At 36.5% G+C, this 22,583-nt stretch overlaps 1 protein-coding gene and 1 pseudogene across 7 annotated transcripts in view; one reads left to right on the top strand and one right to left on the bottom strand.

Annotated features, from left to right (window-relative positions):
* The window catches only part of ERCC6 (ERCC excision repair 6, chromatin remodeling factor), a 71,723-nt gene that overhangs the window by 13,392 nt on the left and 35,748 nt on the right, over positions 1-22,583 (top strand). For 4 of the 7 annotated variants that reach the window (XM_011355406.2, XM_011355404.2, XM_011355405.2 and 1 more), the window contains 3 exons: positions 62-791; positions 15,285-15,413; positions 20,710-20,868. In XM_011355406.2, the coding sequence (XP_011353708.1) occupies positions 62-791; positions 15,285-15,413; positions 20,710-20,868 (1,018 nt within the window). The remainder of the gene's footprint in view (positions 1-61; positions 792-15,284; positions 15,414-20,709; positions 20,869-22,583) is intronic. The other 3 variants (XM_023527962.1, XM_011355407.2, XM_011355408.2) reach the window with 3 other exon arrangements.
* On the bottom strand, positions 11,598-11,716 carry LOC111736563 (annotated as a pseudogene).

Genomic DNA, 22,583 nt, shown 5'->3' with positions numbered 1-22,583 from the left:
ATCTGTTGTACTCCTGGAAAGTTTTATGCTAGTGCCCAATGCATTGTCGTCCCTCTTTCAGAAGCAGGGCCGTCCTGTCTTGGCAGCATGCTCATGCCTGTTCAGGAGACTGCTTGGGAAGAGCTCATTCGCACTGGCCAGATGACACCTTTTGGCACCCAGATTCCTCAGAAACAGGAGAAAAAGCCTAGAAAACTAATGCTCAACGAAGCATCAGGCTTTGAAAAGTATTTGGCAGATCAAGAAAAACTATCTTTTGAAAGGAAGAAGCAAGCTTGTAATAAAAGGGCAGCTAGAAAAACTCCAGCCTTGGTCAATTCTAAGCTGAGCCCAACACTCAATGAAAAGAAACCAAATAGGAGAAGCAAAGTTCTCTCAAAAACAGACAAGCGCTTGAAAAAACACGTCAAGAAACTCCAGAAGAGAGCTCTTCAGTTCCAGGGGAAATTGAGACTGCCGATGGGAAAGAAACCCTTGGAGTCTAATGTGAAGCCAGTGGCAGAAGGAGACTCTGAAGGTGAAGAGTCTGAGTACATACCCACAGGGGAAGAGGAGCAGGAGGAGGCAGCAGGGGCTGATCTGTCAGGAGAAGGCACTGAGTCTGAACTAGGATCTGTGCTCAAGCACTGTAAATGGCAGAAGAAAGGCATAGCACAAGAGGTGGATGACGACTTTTTTTCAAGTTCTGGGGAAGAAGATGAAGCCATCACAGGAGGAAGAGGACGAGGAAGTCGGAAAGTAGTGAGATGCCGAGACGATGGAGATGAAGATTATTATAAGCAACGGTTAAGGTCAGTCTGCAGAGATTATAAACAGATTGCTTGCTTTATTTTAGGCTGTAGGTTTATGAATAAGAGTTCTAGATCCAGCTTAATATATTAGACCCCTGTTTATCCAAAGGTTGGACTTCCTGCAGCCTTAGCCTGCTAGAACCAGCAGAGCCCTGAGTATTCTGTGGAGCTCACCCCAAATGCTTCTACTTCTGAGTCTTCACTCCAGTTTGGAGGCAAGTCTAAGAAGAAAAGCCTAGGGGAAGGGCTGGGGCAAGAGACAATGCAGAAACCTGAAGCAGGAGCTGTGTGCCTTTTACCGAGTGGTTGCCCTGCGACAGAATCAGGAGAAGGAAAAGGTTGGCTTACATAGTGTATATTGGGTGGTTTGTTTTTTTTCTTTTGAGGAAGGAAAGTAATTTTAGAGGACTTTCCTTCAAATAAGAGCTGAAATTTAAGCTTTAACATACCAAAGAATAAGCTTGCTTTCTTAATTCCTCCCTCCTTGTCTTGAAATAGTAGTTATCTACAGAATTATAAACTGCGTTGTACCAGAAATGTACTTTGTATACACAGCATACCTTTCTTGTTTAGTCATTTTTTTATGCTAGCGACTTACTTTGTCTTTTATTTCCATGACTTTGTCAGTATATGATGCAAGTAAGCTAGAAAGAGAAAAGGGAAGGTGAATGCGTTTGCTCGTGGTCAGTATTGCATGTTGCCACACATTTTCTGTGAGCCAAAAACAGTGTATGCTGCAGGTTTCTCCATTGCTGTGTCTCCAGTCTCACACTTCAGCTTACCAAGAGTGCTAAGAAGCTTACAGGAATAAAGGAATCCATTTAACAGATTATTTTTTAAATATTTTCTCCCAGGACAGCTTTTTCCCAGTCCTCAACAGGTTTTTCTTGTTTCTCAATGTAGGGAGACCTAGTTTATTGTATTTCTTGTAGCTTTCCACTGGCTTTTATGAAGGAAGATTGACCTGATGTTATTTTCTTGTTATTGAGAACTGCTGATCACTTACATCCAGACTGCCATATACATTCCATAACCCTTTAAAGGAGATGCAGCATAGTTCTTTTCAGGAATAATTTGAGGACCTGTGACCTAAATCCAGTTGTCTAGAGCTGTTACACTCACATTGTAGTAGTACCTTACATAGTGATACATAGTTGAAGAGGTTTAAATTTGTCACTTCTCATTGCAACTTTAAAGTTATTTTGCACATCTGAAATTTTTGAGGGATATTGCTCAATACTCTTTTGAACAGTGAGCAGTGTCAGTCTTTATCTTAAACACTGCAGAGAATTAATAAAAGTGTTAAGTTGAACGTATTGATTATAAATGGAGCAATATATTCTTCCCATTAAATTGGGTCAATATTAAGTATATTTTAAATATATCAGAATTTTGATCAAGAGCAATTTATTTTGATTGAATTTTAAATATGGGTATAGTTTAAATTCTAAGTTTTTCTTAATAATGTTACCATTGTAAAACTATTATTTCCAAAGCCATATCATAAGTCAATTTTTTCTAAAGTTATAGTTAAACCTCTAATGAATTTCAAAAATATCAATAACTCTAATTGCCAACAAAATACTACAGCTCTTAAAATTTTATAGCTACAGTTATTAAGGCTATTAAACTGCACATATCCATATTGAAATGCTTATACTACATCTGTGGTACTCTTTGGATTGGGGGATGTTTAAAGAAAAGAAAATGCTCAGAATTGAGAAACGTATTAAGAACTTTTTAGAACTGCCAGTCACTCTATATTTTATTATTTCTTGTTGCTGATCCTTGTAGACGTTGCAGAAGACTTAAGGATTTCTTAGCAATGGTTTGATGATAGATGATCAGAATAAAGCCCCATACAGTTTACAACATAGAAAATGAGTTTTTCCTGATGGTTAGCATTTAGGAATATGTACCCAGGCTAGGCATCTTTTTTGAACTTAAATATGTGTTAGTTAAAGCTGTTAATAATAATGCTCTTCTAAACTCATAGAAGTGAAAGTGAGTGACTCTTAGACATCTTAGCCCCTTATTCTCTCAACTTGAGAGCCATAGATCTTTCATTAGCTCTAGGTTAGTCCTAACTAGGTATCTTTATTTTTAGCTGATGCTCACTGGGAATTTCCTACCAAGTCTCTACAGCTTAACCTTTTCTGGAACTGGATAATAGCACTTATGATCCTACTTTCTGATTTAGCCCAAGACCTCAGATTAGTCTTTGAAGTTTTAACCATTTCTTAAATTGCCCATGTATTTTGCCTTTCCCACATTTTTATCCTGCTTCTTTCTCTGTACCAAATTGCATTTAGAGACTCTCCTCATTGGTGTTCTCTGATTTTCATATATCTGATAATGTACCAGGATGGGTAAGCCGCTTCTTAGAAGTAAATATTCTGTGAGTTCTTAAATGTGAGTGGTATGCAGATCTTACAACATATCCATTGTTTTTTAATTTTAATTTTGTAGTACCAGTTTCCATTAGGGCTCTTAGGAAAGAGGTTTAGCTCTTAAAATATATCGCTGCTTTGGAAAGCTTAGGTCTGGGAGTTCCAGGAGCCAAGTAAAGACTTAATAGAAATAACATACTTCCACTGTTTGTGTCCCTGATGAGCACTTACATGTTGCTTATCTCGTTCAGTTTGTACAGCCAGGACAGCCCAGAGTGGCCTAGAAGACCAAACATTCCATATGTGCACCTTTTCCCTCAAGATGATCAAAGGTCAGCAGTCCTTGCTACCTCTGATGTTGAGTCACTTCCCAGTTGAGATATATCAATGGCCATTGTTTCGTCTTTGCTCTCACTGTGTGAATGTGTGTCTCCGTTCTAGGACTGGCTTCTGGAGTCCCCAGCAAAGAACTTGCAGTCTTTTAGGGGACATGGATACAGATAGGACCTAGCCAGTGTGAAGGGAATAATGAATTCACACTGGGTATTTGGAGAAGACTTTGTGGAGAAGGTTCATCCCAGTACAGGGCCTCATCTGTTGGCTAGTTCAGATATGTTGATATGGACCTTAAGATGCAGGTTAAACACTTGCCACATTTGCCCCAAACGTCCGGTGCATCATTGGAAAGGAAAATTCTTGTTTTGCTTGGAAACGTTATTTCCTCAGGAGTCTCATTTGGATTGCCTTAGATATTTGTGTGGTGGCTGTGTTCTATAGAGGCCCGGTTCTAAGCTGTCTACCCCAGGACAAGGAGGGCACAAGCCGTTGCCTTATCAGCCAGCTCCCATCTTGGGCAGTGGTAGTCTGTTCAGGGGTAGACGGAGGCCCTGTTTGGGTTCCCTGGGAAAGAGTGCTGCATGTGGCCCATTAGTGATGTCTAAATTGGGTGAGGGTATAGAGAGGCAAAGCAGCAATATTCATGCCAGCTATTTGCCAACCTTGAGATAAAACACAAACAAAAAAATGTCACCAACTCTTGCTTCTTTCCCCAACAGCAGTCAGTACTGTTTGGGTTAGACTTGGGGTGTAGGTCAGATTGCATCTTGAGCGAGAAGATGCATTTCTAAATAAGTTTTGTCTTGGGCTGGCACGACTAGGGTTAGAGTTTATAATTTAACTTAACCCCATATCCTGAAGCTCTTTCTGTTTCCATTTGCCAGCCATTATTGTCTGACCTGCTTACCTAACAGCCTACATTTCCTTTGCAGTGAGAATAGACTAAAGCAAAGGTTGCTAATACACAGACTGGCTCTGTAGAATCACCTGGGAGTCCAGGTGTTGGAGGTGCCGATTCAAGAGATCTAGTGTGGGACTACCAGGCAGTAATTTTAAAAAGCTTTCCTAAGTGATTGTGATGCACTGTCAAGTTTCGGAACCAGTTCATGTATGTAAGTCGATTTATACATTTTTTTCTTTTCTGAGGCAGTAGCTTTTGGCAGATTTGGTTTGTACATCAGTTTTTCTAAAATCCTGCAAATTGTGTTTATGTAAGAGAGGACCTGGAGAGGACCTTTGGGTCAGTTCATTTAGTTACATACTGTACATAATAGATCATCTGATTCTTATCAGGGTGTGCTTCAGTATCACCTGAGTAGTATCTTCATGGCTCAGCCTGGAGCATCTGAGGCAGCAGGTCAAGGGTGGGAGGAGCTAGGCATTGCACTTTTCGACTGAGCTCTCACTAATTTTGAGGTGAGGTTGATGGCATTCTTCATTATCATAGGCTTTAATGTTCCCATTTAGTAAACCTTTGAAGTAGATGGGATGTATCGTTGCTAAAGATATTGGGGTTTGAGAATGTAGTGCTTTTTTCTCTAGCCTAAAGTCATCTTGGTATTGCTGCTGGAATATATCTCTACCCTACCCCCACAGCCACCCCCAGTCAGCGAAACACAGAAGAGTTCAGAAACAGACTCTAGTAGACAGTGCCTGAGCCTCCTCAGATTATCTGGTACTTTGAGCCAAGCAGCTAAGATCGCAGCCTGAAATTGATTCGTTTGTACTTCTGAATTGTTTATAGGCTTCCCTGCCACTCTCCACTTTCACTTCTGATGATTCCTTTTTTTGAGTAGTGAAATTATGATAAGATGCAAAAAATTTACACCTCTTCATATTTTTTGTTATTTTCCTACATTTCATTTCAGTCTTTGATCCTATGTATACCTATCTTGGCCCATTCAGGTTGATCAGCTTGTTCATGATCTCACTGTTAAGAAAGAGGTAGAATTGAGACTGGGAGCCAGGACAGGATTATGTAAATGTCAGTTTCCTTCCATTTGTGGAACTATATGGAATATGCAATATCTAGATGTGGCCACAAGGTGGTGCCAAGAATCAGCACATAGTTGCCTCCACCTCCCAGGAATAGAAACCAAACCAAAAACTAATCCAGTTGGATAAGGATTTGGTGTGGATGGGGATAGAATTTGCCTCTTGGTCTGGTGTAATCTGAATCTGTAGTCATGATGCTTGTTGATGTAACTTTTTAAAAACATTTTGACCTTGTAAAGATGTTTCTTCTGCCTTATTTATTTTACATGAATAACTTTTAAGTTAAAAAGGACTGATGACTCCATTCATTATGTAGATCTTACAGGATCTCTTCTAATATTCTGCAGGGCTTAATCATTTGGGAAAACAATGTCTTCATTGTCCTCTTCCTTGAGTATTGGAGCTTCTGTGGCCAAGGGGCAAATTCGATCCTGGTTTGGAGGGTTTGGCTGTGTACAAGCATAATTCCAGAAGAGGAAGGGTGTCAGCATTTTTAGATGCTGATATAGGTCAAACAAAATAGGATAATGTTGAAAAAAGCCTTTTTGATTTGCACATTTGGAGGCCTCAGTGTCCTGAGCAAGGTGGCATCAGTGGGGGATGGGAGAGGTTATATGAGAACAACAATGATAGCTAACATTATTGAATGCTTACCATTTGGCAGTGCTTCATGTTATATGAGTTCATTGGTTTAATCTTCACAAGCCCATAAGAGATAGGAACCTTAGCCCAGAAAGCTGAGGTAATTTGGGGTCTGAAGGTTGTTTGGGTCAGGTGGGAGCCATCTATCATCTTGGTCTGTTATGATAGACTGAGAACATTACCTCAGCAACTGATTTTTTCTTTTACTTGATGGAGACCAACTGCATACTTTCTGCAGGTCTCATTTCTCACTTGAAATTCTACTAAAGGTCGTCATGCTTCCTAGAACCACTCTCCTAGTTGCTCTTTCTCCATTTGATTGTCTTCATGGAGCCTCTCTCTCTTCCTGTTCCCTAGAGTTGCCTCCCTTTGCACTGGGATTGTCTCGTTTGTCTTTCATTTGGATTTTTGTTTGTCCTGGATGAAGATTCAGTACCTTCAGTTTGCACTTAGGCAAAGACCAAAACTGTGAAGCTTGACGTTTTTGACCTTAAAAAAAAATCATTTAATCTCTAAAAATCTGAATTTAGTAAAAATCTAGATTTGATCCAGAAACCTAAATATAATGATTTGAAGATTGTTCTTATCATCAGTTTCTGGGAGTTAATTTCTCAAGAACTAAATTTTTTTTCTTCTTCTAAGAATCTGTTTTAAAGAGAAGAAAAAGTTATTCCCTTAAGGAATTTTCTTAGAGAGTGTCTTAGCTGCTTTTAAATGACGAAGCTAAGACACAAATGAAGACTAATTTTGCTTCGTGCTCTGCACACACCTCACATTCTCAGCTCCAGTGCATAATTGTCTGCATCAGTCTTAATTTACTCTGTGAGATCTGGACTCCTATCTGAGGGTATTTCATCTGCTCAGATGTGCCAATTAAGTCCACCCAGATAGACCATAAAAAGGCAAATAAGAAAAGTAAAACACCGAGTATCTCAATTTAGCAAATTAGACTAATCTGTAAGGGATTCTTAGCTGTCTGAAATAGAAAACCTATTGCACTACCGAAATACAAACTATATTAAATACCCAGCTTGGTGCCTTGAATATATTTTTAAAAATCAAATTGTACTCTTTGTGCTTCTGTTGTAGAATTTCTTTCATGGATATCGCAATAAGTAGAGAATGGTCTTCATATTGAAATTTCACCCTTTATTAAGAACGATTTAACTATATGGTGTGCCTTTTCCCTCACAGTCAGTATAGATCTGAACTGCTCCAGATTGGTGGCCCTTCAGAGCAGTAAGCTCAGTTTTGAATTTCAAGCAGCTCAATATGTGACTTCCTTGAATTTTTGGAGAGAGTGTGTTTGTTTTATTACTATATGATCTCAGGTTACTAATATTTGACAATTCACATTAATAGGGGCAGTTTGCATTTTTTTTTTTTTTTGTGGGTTGGTATGAGCAGTGGAGTATATTGGTTTGTCTGATATTAAATGTATCTTATGTGCTTAGTCAGCCCAGATTATCTGTAGTAAAAAGAACTGCTAAACTGATTTTACCGTTATTTGGAAAAGATGGCAGGTGTCCAGTAGAAAGTGAGTTTTGACTGTCCCCGCACAGGTTTGAGGTAGGGAAGAATCGTGTTATTGTACAAAAATGAAAGCAATCTTTCCCTTCCTTAAGCTTTAGCATTGACTTTTTTTGAGACAAATTTGAGTTAAAGTTTTAGAATTTAGTTTGCTCCTCTACAATTGTTTTTATCATATAGCAGTTAAAGAGGTGATTATTGACTCTTTGGCTGGCACTATGAGAAAAGAAGTAGTATTAGGGAGTTTGAAAAATACTTTTTGAGAGGCAAGATTTTGTAAGCGGTTAGGAGTACAGACTCTGGAGCCCAATAATCTGGGTTTGAATCCTAACATTGGTCTTGGGCAGGCTACTGTACTTCTCCTGGTCTGCCTTTCTTTAACTGTGAAAAAGAGATCAGTAGAAGTATTTGCCTCATAGGGTTGTGAGGATTAAATGAGTTAATACCTGTAAAATACTTAAAACAGTGTCTAGCACACAGTGAGCATCAGTAATTATTAAGTAACTGTTATTATTTAGTATTTGTTTTCTGATCCTAAATTAAGATGTATATGCATAATGTGGATGTATGTATGTGTAATTTCAAAACACAACTTGTCCTGACTAGCTGTTGTTACTCAAGGAGGTGATATTTGGCAAATGGGTTAAAAATCATGGGCCATGGAATCAAAATGCCAAAGTTTCACCTAGTAGCTCTGAGATCTTATACATCTCCTCATCTGTAAAACGAGAATCATAGCAGTACCCTCTTCAAGGGTGATGTGAGGATTACACATGATAGATAATACATCTAAGGTATTTGGCACATGTCAGGCAGTCAGTAAATATTAGCTGTTCTTGTTATTTGCATGTCCACTAAGTAAAACATTTACTACAAAGATTCCATCAAGCCAGTAAGAGGGTCCGTGAGAAGTAGATGGAGTAGCATGAAGAAGACCTTATGAATATTGATATATATGAAAAGGTGACTTCTCTCTAAAGTGAAAGGTGGTTTAACAATTGGTATTAGTATGCATAACCATATCATTAGCTGTTATCAACTTAGTTTTATTGATGTTAGGCTTTTCTTACTTTCCTTACATTTTTTATTAATGTTAAGGTTCCACTTAATGATAAAATATCTATACAGATGTTAAGTACATTATCAACGGTTGTTTGGGAAGAAATAAAAAGTTATATCTCTTTTGAACACACTAGGGGGCACTAGGTATTTGCCCAAGGGATGTTCTTCAAACATCACAGCATGTTCATTGGTTCCAAGTGTGGGTAGGTCAAGATTACACTTTGGTTTCTCACAATTCTCTCTGTTCTAAGGTCATTGTTCCTGATCCTTCTGTCATGCCTTGTAAGGCTTGATTTCCACACTCCTTGGTGTCCTGTGTGTGTAGGTTCTTATGTCACAGTAGACTACAATAATAATCTTGGTCTTGGCTGACAGTAGGAGTGGAGTAGCATGATGGCCCTTAGACTTTGGGGTTGCAGTTAACTCCTGCCTGCTAAAGATTGCAATAGGTGTTTTGACATTTGTTATTTTTATTTACATTTAACCTATAATTAACTAATATTTCTCAATTTTACTTGTTTGTGTAATCTTCTGCCAATAATTATAAGATAGCATCTGACATGTATGTAGTGTAAAAAAAAGTTTACAAAGGGTTTAATACATATATAATCTCATTTAGTCCTGTAAGAACCTAATATTTGGCTCATTTTGTGGCTGAGGAGACAAATGCAGCAATTGTTAACTGATGTTTCTAAAATTCAGACCTTTCCCTACCAGTTACAGACCTGTAATAACAGCTCTCTGCCTACAACTAGTTTTCACTTCTCAGTGGCTATCTTAAATCTGAATTTTTTACTGGATGCTCTAGTGGCTGCCACTGGCGACTGAGGGACTGACTGTAGGGGTTAGAAAAACCCCCAGTGAGTAATACACTCACTTCATTTTATTTGGTTGCAGCTGTGACAATTACATGTATGGATTAAAGAAGATGAAGGTGGGAACATCAAAAACATTTCCTTTCTGCTAATGTAAATATACTTCAGGGCTAGTTAAACTTCTTTCTTCCTCTGTCAGAAGACTCATTCTTTCATAAAAAGTTTAATCTTTTTGCCCAGCCTTTCCCACCTGGTCCTAAGGAAGCTTGGACCCAAAATCAGGGCTTCTGATTCTTCCCATCAGCCGATATGCAGAACCCAGTTGTAAAGTGAATCCACTGGGAAACCCCCAAAAAAACAGAACTCAGGACTTGAAAATAACTTACAGAATTTTTATATTCAACATAAAAATTGTTTTTTTATAAAAATCGAAATTAAGAATTTCTGCGACTTTGTATTTGCCCTTTGCCATGGCAGATTCTTTGTAGTTAACCTTAACCGTGTTTCTCCAGTGGACATAGCCCGTAGTACCTCAAAGTTGTATCTGTAGGAGGAGTGGGAAATATAGCAGGAAGTAGGCTGTAAATGAGATAGAGTAGAAAGTTTCTTGAACCCATTTCCAAATGACCCACTTTGACCATTTTCAAGCCATGCTTCTCAGTTGCTGATGTTCTACTTGTCCTTAGCTCAAATCAGAACCTCATTCATTCATTCATTCACCATTCATTGAGTGTCTGTGGTGAAATGGGCATTATACTAGTCTCTAGGGATATATAAATGACAAGAGAGTCTCTAATCTCAAGTGGCTCCCAGTTCCGAGAGAGACAGATACAGATTTCAAAAGACGCTAACACTTGATGAGCGTTCTAGTAGAGACATCAGGTGTGCCTGAGGTGCCATGGGGTTGGGAAGGCACCTAGAGGACAATATGTCTAACTGGCTTATCAAGAAGGCTTCCTTCTCTCAAAGCACTGCTTGGGTGGGGGGTCTCAGAGATTCATGGAACGTGTGGATGTGTATATGTTGGTGAGAGGGTGGTTGGAGCCATACAGGAATGCCTAGAGATGAAGAAGCCACAAGATATGACATACAGGGCAGCTAGCTGTGTTTTTCCACTTATGTATGTTGAACATACTCGACATGCTTGAAATTCTGTTTTGAAAATAAATGAACTAGTGGCTGTTGATTTAATTAAATTTAATTAAACAGATTAAATGGTGGCAACTAGATCTCAGGTGTATTGTTAGGATTCCATTGATAAGGTACTCCAATAGGTTACAACTGGAGGAAGTGTTGTACCTGGTGCAGTTCAACTGGTTATATTGTGCCGTGTTGCTAGCAGTCTGGTTCTGAGTCCCAGTTGCTTCTGGTAGATCATTACTGTAATATCAACCCCAGGCTCTACAGCCTGGGCCAGGTTCTCATTCCTGCATGAATGTAGAGGAGCCAGGGAGTGTTTTCTCTGCCCGCATCTGATTGGAATTAAAGTTTATGTTTATTACTAGGTTCTCTTCTAAGTGGCTGCCAGTAGAGTCAACAGCAGGCTATGGTAGTTGTGTGAAGAGTTAGAGACACTGCCAGAAACTCCATGCCTGCTTGGTTTTATGTGGCTGCAGCTGTGACTATTACATGTGTGGATTTTTAAAAATGAGAGGATAGAAAACAGGAAAAATTTCTTTTCCAAAAATGTAAATATTGGATTACTTACTGCCTTCTTCTACTTTTAAAATTAGTTATCTAGCTTATTTGTTGAAATAACAAAATTTAGACATTTTGGAGCCATTTCTGACTTTTACAATTTCAGATCCCTTGGGCCCAGATCTTATTTTTTCCTGCCCACAACCAATTTTAAGTCATTCTGTGTCTATTTTTTTTGTTACATTGTATAAAAGCCATACTTCAGGACAGTTTATTGTTTACAAATCTATTAGAATTTTTTTTAACTTTTTTTTTTTTTTAAGTGAGGCAACCCTTGGTTGACCTCACAGATTGCAAGGACCTTGTCGGTTTCCAATCCCTTTTTTTTTTATTTTTTACGCCTGCAGCACCTGGTCTTGCTAGGTGGTCTCCCATCCAAGTACTAACCAGGCCCGACCCTGCTTAGCTTCCTAGATCAGACAGGATTGGGCTTGTTCAAGGTAGCTTGGCCGTAGACTAGAATTTTTTTAGTTGAGATATTTCAGCAGATACCTTCTGATGGCTAGGTGTCTTTATTCATGGTGATCATGCTATTTGTAATAATTTACTGAGCATTCATTTGATAAACTAGCCCAGTTTTTGTTCAAATATACATGTTCAGAGAGTTCTGTCAAACTTTGTGGTGCATTGCATTTTCACATGTAATTTTACTAGACTATCTATTGCCTTCTTTTCCTCCTCTGTAACTGAACACAGTAATAGTTCCTGCCTCAGGATTGTGTGAGGATTTCACACATATAGGTAGGATTATTTATAGTACATTAATCAATTTAGCACTTATTCTAGGTTCGTGCTAAGGAGAGCTTTACAGGTGACACCTCATTTAATCCTTCCCAAAATCCAGTTAAGTATATGCTGTTGTTCTCCCTATCTCACAGTTGAGGAAACTTACACGCTAAAGAGGTTAAATTACTTGCCTTGGGTTAAGGAGCTAATAAATGGCAGTCAGGATTTGATTCCACACCACTTGAGTCCAGGCTTTTATGCTTGGGCTGTGCTTACATATGTCAAACCCAGTTTATTCATAGCATAGAATCCCCCTTTATATCTGCTGGCAAAATGGATCGCCCAGCCTGTCAGGCTGTAGGACAAGCAGCCTAAATAGAGCATAAGACCCTTGATGGCATCTAGGATGGGAAAGGCAACTTTTTCTCTCAGAATTCAAATGAATCTGGCTTTCCTTTACCTCCCCAGTGTGCCACGTTGTTCTTGTGAATCAGCACTCAGTGCTGCTCTGCTTAAGTGGGCACTAGTTAGATGGTCAGGTCTATTTTTGCTACAAGTCATGTGAGGAATTGCTGCTTTGTATACCAGAGCAATCTCTTAGCCTGAGACACATATGCAGGTTTTATAACTGGTATTTTCCGTCTTTAATATGTACTAGGATGATTTGTCTTCACAATGATACAAATACTTGTAGGTGATAATGATTTTTCCCCACCACTGTTAGTCATCCTTTAGCCAAACTGAATAAATGTTTGTCTTTTTCATCTTTCTTTATGAAGCGGAAGACACTGAAATGCAATCATTTATGTAGTGGCTTATGTGGTTTCCTAGATGCTGTGTGTTCTGTGGTGACATGATGCCTGTTTATTTTAGGAGGGAGGGAGAAGGAAGAAGCCGAAACCCTGTTGATGCAGCGATGCGGTGGGAAATTTAACAGCCACAAGGATTTACTGGCTAAGTCTAAGGAAATAGCTACTATCTGTCAATGAAGTTTAGTATGTGATCCTGTCATATGTAAAATATTTAATGACCTGTTGTGCCAAACTTCAAAAGCCAGAATCTTCTGGTGGTTTTGCTTTTCTTCCTGTAATCTTATCTTTGAGTAGTTGCAAAATGAAATATTTTTAAGTGGCTGTGCTAGTTTTTTTATTTTTCTCAAATTTTTATTGTCCACAGATACGCTAAATACAGGTATCTTTTGTTATACAGATGTTTGGTTCTGAGCTCTTCATAGTAAGAGTTTGGATATTGAGGAATTTCTCATCTGAAATTTCTTGCTTGCTAAATTTCAGATAGCAAGAATTCAGATACGTATATATGTACACATACACATATACATACATATGCACACATCAGGAAAATGTGTATACATCATTTTGATTTCTAAGTTTCAGTAGTTAGGGGTACTTACATGCCAGTGTTTCTCAGCCTTGGCATTATTGACATTTGAGACCAGATAACATTTTATTATGGAGGACTGTCTTGTACATGATAGGATGCTTAGCAGCAACCCTGGCCTTCACCTGCTAGATACTAGTAGTATATCTCCCCTCCCCCAGCAGTTATAACAATCAATTATGTTATGACGTTGTCAGATTACCCTGGGGTAGGGGTGAGGGAGAATAGAAGATGGCCAGTTTGCCCCTGGTTGAGAACTTTTGCTGTATGCTATTGCACGTAACTAAATTTGTAGGTAGTTGGAAACTCAGAAGAATAGCAAAGACTGTTACAGCCACCTAGAGGTACCTCATTTCGTCAATTGCATGGAGATGATTTTTAAGGAAGAAAAATAAAAAAAGAGGAAGAGATTGCCTTTAGAAGTTAAACACAAAAAGATCATTAATTTTTTTACATAAAAAGACTATCACATATTAAACCTTATAGTTATATGATAGCTATTTCCTTAGATTTGGCCCTATTCTGCCTCTTCCATTTGCCATCCTCTGGAAATTACCAACAGTGCTTATTTATAGGTTCTTTTAGTACACTGAGAAGCAGTTTCAAGTCACCAACTAGTTCTTCCTTACTGGTTATGATTAAACTTCAGCTAACTCTTCATTTTGTTACTTTGAAGAGTTGAAATTTTTAGCAAGGCAAGAATTTATCAGAAGATGTGCTTCAAGGTCCTCCATCAGCTCCTTGGATGGAGTTGCCTGTCACTCTGTGTTTGGCCTCTGTGCTGCTTCGGTAATTAATACTGGAAAACATACCATTCCTCTAACTAGGCAGTGTGTGCAATATTATCCTTCCATTTTCTCCTTTGCTTTCTCTCACACATTACTATTCTTGCATAATGAGTGGCAGATAAATGCCTTCTTATATATTGCTGTTCTCATTCCCTTCTTTTGAGCTTGTATTTCAAAGGTATTTCCACCATTTTGTGAAATTCAGCATGCACACTGAAAAAAGTCATCCTTTTATTTTGGAAGTGAATAGAATATAAGGCTATTGACTTTTTTCTTTTTTTCTTTTTTTTAAACTCATGACACCAGTGTCTATTATAGTTATATAGATGCAGAATTAGTCTGACTAAATGGCTCTACCTTTCCAACAACCTTGGTGTATTACTAAGACTTTCAGATCTTTAGACTTTTTTTCTGTTATACATTTGTGACATAAGCCTTCAGAAATATAAATGTATATTTTATTTTGTATCTGAAAAAGCATCATATTACTAAATTTATAACAGGTTTTATTTAGTGAATACATTTTTTTTCTCACTGATATAATTATCACTGCTTTTATGTTGTTGATGCCCTCCCCCCAATTAAGTTATCAATATGTGAATCTAATATATAGTAATTTTGACAAAAAAATTTGCTTTGTGTTCAAGATACTGTGCTGTTTATACTATGACTATCATATCTTTAGCACAGAAATAGTAATTATAAATAAGATATATTTTTTGTTATATTGCCATTTTGGAGATACTTAGTTAAATTGAAATTTTCATTGAATCTTTTCTAGAATTAAGTTCATATATCTTAGAAACTTAGCAGAGAAAATTTTCCTTAGGGCATGCCAGAAGAGAAGCAAGTAGTTTTGATAATGAAATGGGGCCTTACAAAAATATTTCTAGCACAGCTATAATAATTCAAATAAGAACAACTGAAATGAAAAAGAAGGAAAAGAGAATTGTTTTTCTTCTTTGAATATCAGTGTTTTGGGTAATGTTGACAGCAGAAAGCTGAAAGACCATTCTAATTTGCCTGTTTTTTCCTGTGCATCATCTAGAACTTTCTATTTTAATCTGTCTTGTAACCAAAATAATAGAAATATGATTTTTATTTTCATGGTAGGAGATGGAATAAACTGAGACTGCAGGACAAAGAGAAGTGTCTGAAGCTCGAAGATGATTCTGAGGAAAGTGATGCTGAATTTAATGAAGGTTTTAAAATTCCAGGTTTTCTGTTCAAAAAGCTCTTTAAGTACGTGCCATGTATTCTTTCCTTTATATCTGTGTTCTTTCCTTTGTATCTATCATCAAGCCATTGTGTACAAATTAATATTTTAGGAATTACACAGTAGTTACCTGTGGACCCTTAAGGTACTTGCAGCAATTTATTGCAAATACAGATACTGTCAAATAAAATTTTAGCCACACGCTGTTCATTAAAATTAGATGATAATAAATTGACTAAAATGTGCATTGGGTATATTTGTAAACTGGTGAATCTATAATAGACCTGTCTCAGCAGACTAAAAGCAACACATTTAAAAGCCATCTACATTGAGTTTTTTTTTTTGTTCTTAATAATTTCAAGGAACCAAACTTCTCATTTTTTAGGTTAAGAAAAGTTGTATATTAAAATCAATATTGAGGAGTTTTTTTTTACTTCTTTGTGGAAATAAAAAACTGTCGAGATTATTTTCTGAGTGCCCTGTGTTATACCTAAGAGTATAATACTTTGAGCCGACCAAATGTGCATCTGAATATTTTATGCAGATGTTGTTCTAATATCAAAAGAGAAGATATAGGCAAACACCTTCAGGATTAAGCTGCTATTTGAAACTGACTTTGTTTCATATGTGAGGTGGCCCAATGTTATAGATAACCAGATGCTGTGTGATAGATGCATGCCTATTAGCCTACAAGGCCCAGGCAAGTCTCCCATGATGAATGTAAATACTGAGGCACATTTTCAATCTCATCACTCCTGGGACTTACTTAACAAGGTACTTTAGGGAGGCTTCCTCAATGCGTATAGGAAGTTAAACCATTAAATAACTTCTTTTTGTCTCTCGTATCATCACTTGAGTGCAGGATGCAAATTTCTTTGAGATGGTTATGTTTAATCTCCTTCATAGATTCAGCTGTTGGCATGCCTTTAACTTGCACAAGAAGTCTATTTAAAAATAGCATGTTTTTTATATTTCCTCTCAAAGAGCTTTTATACTAGTTTTAATTTTTCTCAGAGTTGGGGGGAAAAGGTCAGGGAGTAGTTATTTTATTCCACTAAACATACAGGAAAGCTAAGTCCTAAACATATAGGAAAGCTAAATCTTGATTGGGTTGCCATAACTGGACAGAGGAACTGTAAAGAAATTCATATCTGAATCTCTCCAGTAATTTTTGTAGATATTTTATAGTTTGGAGTGGTGGCTCTTTTGTTTATTGCTTTTCCCAAATGAAAATTAACTACGAAAAGGTAAATAAAGACAACATTTATCGGCAACTCTTTTAATCTTCTCTAAAGTGATTGCTTATTAAGAAACAGGCAAAATAATATCAGTGTTGTACTAGCAAAAGCAATACCCAAATTATAGATTAAATCGATTTATCAAAAACAGGATACTTCTACATGTGTAATAAGTGATTTGGCAAATATCCTCAAGACTCAAGTTGAATGTATATTTTTTTTTAAATGTGAGATTTTCTAGCAAAGAACTTTCATAGTTACAACCAGACTTTGCTTACTAAAAGTATATATGATTCAGTGTATTGACTATTAACCTTATTGTAGTTAATGTAAACACATTTTTTTTTTAATTTATCTTAATCGCACATTCCTGGAAAGTATTTTGTTTTCATCTTTTATCTCTCAAAAATTGGATTTTAAACATTTCATAAATGTTATAAAACTTATGTTTCTTTTCTTCTACTATATATATGTAAATAATAGGATTGATAGTCTCCATTTTTCTTTTATGATTAAGTTTTTGCCAGGCCAATTTAATTTTAAGCTGTAGTTATATTTTTTACTATATTTACCGCACTCTGTGGAATTAAATTAACAGGATATTGTTGTACACAAGGGAGTCAGAAGGTACAATTATCCATTTAAGTGCTATTTTCTACAAGATCATGTTTAACTTTTAAAATTCCCTTTTGAAAGTATGCCCAGCAAATGCATTCATCTGTATAATTTAGCAATCAAATGACAGAGTTCACTCCTTTGACCTTACTTTTAGCCACACTAGTAAATGCAGTCTTGGGTTAGTGTGACAATGCCAAGATATACCAATTATCTGTGGTTATTTTGTGATACTTTAGTCTCAAGGGGAAAGCAAAGTATACTGATTTCTTTAATATTATACAAGTTTATAAAAATCTTTAAATTTTCCTAAAGTATAATTTTTATATGCTTTTCAAAGGTTTTGAAAACTGAATTCAATAACCTGCTTTCGTTTAAAGTATATAATTGTTTTAGTGTTTATTATTAGGAAATTAAGGCAACAAAACTTGTCAGTTAGTGGCACTGCTGGACTAGAACCCAGACTCCCTAAATCCTCATCCAGCCTACCAGCCAGTGTGCTGGTGCAGTCCGAGGGCCTTTATGGAAAGAAAGAGCCTCTTTTTGCTATCTTTGTACAATGTCCCCAGTTGTTTGGGGAGATTTCCATGTAGTAATGTTACTTAAGAGACTGCCTAGTAGATATTTTTTTTTAAGTCATTTCTTCAGGTTAATCATCATCTTATAAACACATAATCATATGCTATTTGAGCACCCTTGGAGATTACATTTCTAGACAAGATAACACGTAGCACACTGTTACTGCCTCTCCTGGGTTACATAGAATTCAGATATCTTAACTCCCTCCCAAATTCCTTTTGGGATACCATACTGGTCACCATTTCTTATTTCTTTCATGATTTCTCCATTGCTCCTCTCCAGATTCTTCTCACTTTACGTTGATTGGCCCCAAACAAAGAGAGGTGTTGGATGGAGGCAGTGCAGAGTAGTTAAATACTAAATGAACTTTGGGAACTTTTGGTCCCTGCTCTTTCCAGAGGAGCTGTTTCCAGAGTTGTTCTGTACTTCAGTAAAACGAGGTCCACTAACTAAAATTTAGCAATTCTGGAAACTGTACAGTAGTCCTCCCTTATCCTAGGGGGATATATTCCGGGACCCCCAGTAGATACCTGAAACCATGGATGGTACCAAACTTTCACTTTCTCATTTAAGGGAATCACATACTGCTTCTCTTTGACATATTTGAATTGCCAGCATGAGTACTCTTGTGCTTTGGGGCCATTATTGAGTAAAGGAAGGGTTATTTGAACACAAGTACTGTAATACAGTGAATTTGATAACTGAGAGAACTACTGAGTAAAAGGTAGGGAGTGTATACAGTGTGGATACGCTGGACAAAGGGATGATCCACATCCTAGGTAAGACGGACTAGGAAGGCTCAAAATTTCATCACACTACTCAGAATATGATGTGCAATTTAAAACTTATAGATTGTTTATATCTGGGACTTTCCATTGAATATTTTCAGACTGTGGTTGACTGCAAGTAATTGAAACTGCGGAAAGCGAAACTACTGATAAGGGGAGACTACCATACATCATTTTTTGGAGAGTTTTTCGAATACGTCTTTTTCCAAAGCTGAGATTAGTCTAGTGTAGCCAGTTCAGAACCAGCTTTGATTTTACATCTGGATTTCTCATCTTCAGCCCAACTGATATTTTGGGCTGGATTATTCTTCGTTGTAGGGACTATTCCTGTGCATTGTGGGATGTAGATTAGCATCTCTGGCCTCTACCACTAGATGACAATAGTACTTTTCCCAGTTGTAACAACAGTAGGTATTGCCAGATGTCTTCTAGGGAGCAAAATAACCCCCTGAGTAGTTCTTCCAATCTTCACCATTGGTCAGGATTATCTCTAAAGTGGTTTGGAATCAGAGGTTCTGGATTTCACTTTTGGTTATTTTTTTCTAGCAGTGTGACCCTTGGCAAATTACTTAACCTCTCTGTGCCTGTATTTTCTAACTACCAGATGGGCTGATCATCTCCCTGCAGGGTGGTTTTGAGGCTGTATCCAAACTGCCTGGCCTGGTGCCTCCCTGGCAGTAGGCTTCTTAAGTGGTAGCCTTTATTCTCTGGTCATATACCACGTGTTAATAGAACCTTTTCTTCTTCTCAAATTAAATGATCTTTCTACTATACTTACTGTATTTTGAATTTTAATCATCTTGTCTAGTGTTTGTATTCAAAGTGTATATTATAATTAGCAAGCTTAGTAAGCAGCAAAATTCTCAAAGTTTTTTTTATATGGTAGATAATAATGCAACAGCTAGAGTTAGACTTTTGGAATTGATTGCAAAATACTGGGGAAAGTTAATTATGACGTTTATTGAGAAAAGATTAAATAAAACTAGTTCAACAAGGACTGAACTTCATAATGAGATTTTAGGTTAGAAATACCATGTACCAAATAGATGGTAAACATTTGGGCAATAAAACCATAACCACTTTGTTTTTAAGGTGGGAGGATCATGAGTCTTGGTATTTTCTTTGAAAAAAAAAAATCCTTTGATTTCGTTGTCTTTTAACCTAAGTGTTTTCTGCTTTAGATTTTTTTTTATATTGGCATATAATCTTTATACCATTCAATGATGTTAAATCTTTATTTCACTCTCAAAAATTCTTTTTGTATTACTCCCTTTTAAAACTTCATTTTTAGATTATAGATTAAACATGCCATTGATGGAGAAAGGAAAATGCCAACTTCTTTTTTTTTTTTATAGAGGGTACTATGTTATTTCTCTTTGACCTGTACCATTTATTTAAAATTTTAATAATTCTGATATTTTTGTATCTATGAAAAATCCCTGAATCAAGTTCTTCTTTAAAATATTAAAAAGCCCTTTATGTTGTTGAGTCTTTAAACTACTTTTTTGCATCTGTTAATAATATGGCAGAATCATCTGTTATGTGCTATTTTTGTGAGCAGCCCTATTATTCAGAACTGTTTAGGGCCTTAAAATATAATTTAATTTTTTCTATAAAAAGACAATATGATTATCAAATGACTTTTCAACAGTATATGCTGTAAGTGGTGGTATTCTCTGTCCTGCTTTTTGATGCTAGTCATGCCCCCTTTTTAATAGAGAAATTATTGGAACTTAAAAAACAAAATATTTGAGATTTTTTTCCAGAAAGACACTAAATAAAAGATAATAAGTTTATGCTTGTTTACCAAGCTGTTTTTAATGTTGAAAAAGAAATGAAATAGTCCCTAATTACCCCATCTATCAGTTTAATTAGAAATGTGTTAACATTCTAAAAAAAAAAAAAAATTGTGATTTTATGCCTAGGTAATCAAAAATGTATGACTTTATAAATATAATACTCATGTAAAACACACATCCGGCATGTTTCTCTGACTGGTACTAGAACCAAACCAAATGATTAATTCATAAGTACTTTCTGTTATGATCTGTTTTATCCACCGTTTGCCATTTTCTTTTTCTTGTTGGTATTTGTTGTTGTAGGTACCAGCAGACAGGTGTTAGGTGGCTATGGGAATTGCACTGCCAGCAGGCAGGAGGAATTCTGGGAGACGAAATGGGATTGGGCAAGACCATCCAGATAATTGCCTTCTTGGCAGGTCTGAGCTACAGCAAGATCAGGACTCGTGGTTCAAATTACAGGCAAGTGCTCCTCTGTAGACTGTCAGTCTGTGGAGCTCAATTAATATTTCATCAGATGTATTGCTGTGGAGGAGGGTCTTGTGAATTATTGATGACATTTCAATTACAATATTCCTTTAATTCTTTTAGTGGGGGACATCAAAGGAAAATTTTTACGAGACAATGGAGCTGTAGGGCAGGAGAATTAAACATGTAACACTTTTAATGAATTCCAGGCATTGATGCTTCATTTTGCAGATGAGCCCCACTAGATATTTTGGGTCAATACAGTGTCTAAGGTTAGCGTCTACAAATGGATTGTTTACAAACTCAATTATGTTAATATCAATAGTTTACACAATATGGAATTTTAAATTAGACATAATACTTTTAGTTCCATTTATTAAATTTTATATTAAAATATTTGTTCTGGCAGGAGACCAGGTGAGTATTACAGTAAATACAAAGTCTATTCATGGGGAAAGTTGGAGCTTAGGAGAAGCCATTCTCCTGAATTTCTTGTATAATCAGTATGCATAAACATTTATAGATAGAGCTTTTTTTAAATGAAATTACTTGTCTGTTCACTATGCCTTCCACTCCCTCTCCTAATCTTTAAGATTTTTATGTAAATTCTAAGCCAAAGCCTGAATGACTAAAATTATAGAAAACTATGTTTAGATTTTAATTTTTCTTCTCTTTAGCAATTTAAACTGTTAAAGCTTTAGTACTCTGAAAGTACTTAACCTCTGAAAGCATTTAAACTGTGTTAATTCAATATGATAGGACTGAAATGCTTTATTTTGAAATCAGGACAGTGACTGTTTCCATATTTAAGCTATAATTTTTCTTTATGTAAATCACTATTGGTAAAAATAATGCTAGGTAAATTATGCAGACTATTTAATCTTGAACCCAGTTAATCTGAGAGCTTTTTAGATTCCAATAGGTGTTTCTAATGAATAACAGCAAGATGTTTACCAGATAATTGTTCCTTAGGAACTTTCTACACTCACTAGATATGATTTGGAGACACCTTTAAAATGGTACCTGTGTGCCTGAAGCCAGTGACTACTGAGGTTCCTATGCTACTTTCTGGTTGATCGGCAGAGAAATTCTTAGTAGAGAGTCAATTCCGAATCAAACTATTGAGTGAAGAACTTTTTTCCAATATTTAGAGTTCAGTGCTTTGTTTTTATTCCTTGTTTTTTCATTAATTTAACATATCACCACTTCATGAAGAGTATTTAAAATTTTAGAATATTTTAGAAATATTTATATAAATGTAAGAAGGGGACAAAACATTTGAAGATTTTAAAATACTAAATATTGATATTGTTAATACAAGAAAGTTGTATTGAAGTCGAGGTGTTTCTTCAAATATTAGAATTCTATTACATTTTGCCTGGAAACACTTGGAAACATTCTAGCCCAAGGGAAAAGTCAAAATTGAAGATGGGCGTTTAGTGTTTTCTTTTCTGTGACTGTCCTTTAGCATTTGTAAAAATGCTTCTTCTGTTCTAAATAAGCTGTTTGGTTAGCTTGGCTCTATAACTCTACTTGGGTTTTTTTCATAATGAGAATGTCTCAAGATGCCCCAGATAGTTTCTAGGACTGTCTTTCCTTCCTTAAATGATTTCTGGGATTTTCTTATTTCCCATCTCTTTTCTTCTTATTATTATTATCATGAAACTTGTGTGTAATCTAATACTCTGGGCCTAGGAAACCTAAAGTCA

The sequence above is a fragment of the Pteropus vampyrus genome, unplaced genomic scaffold, assembly GCF_000151845.1.
Source record: "Pteropus vampyrus isolate Shadow unplaced genomic scaffold, Pvam_2.0 Scaffold20, whole genome shotgun sequence".
In the NCBI taxonomy this organism is placed as follows: domain Eukaryota; kingdom Metazoa; phylum Chordata; class Mammalia; order Chiroptera; family Pteropodidae; genus Pteropus; species Pteropus vampyrus.
The sequence above is the reverse complement of the archived record's forward strand: the minus strand, read 5'-3'. Positions and strand labels throughout refer to the sequence as shown.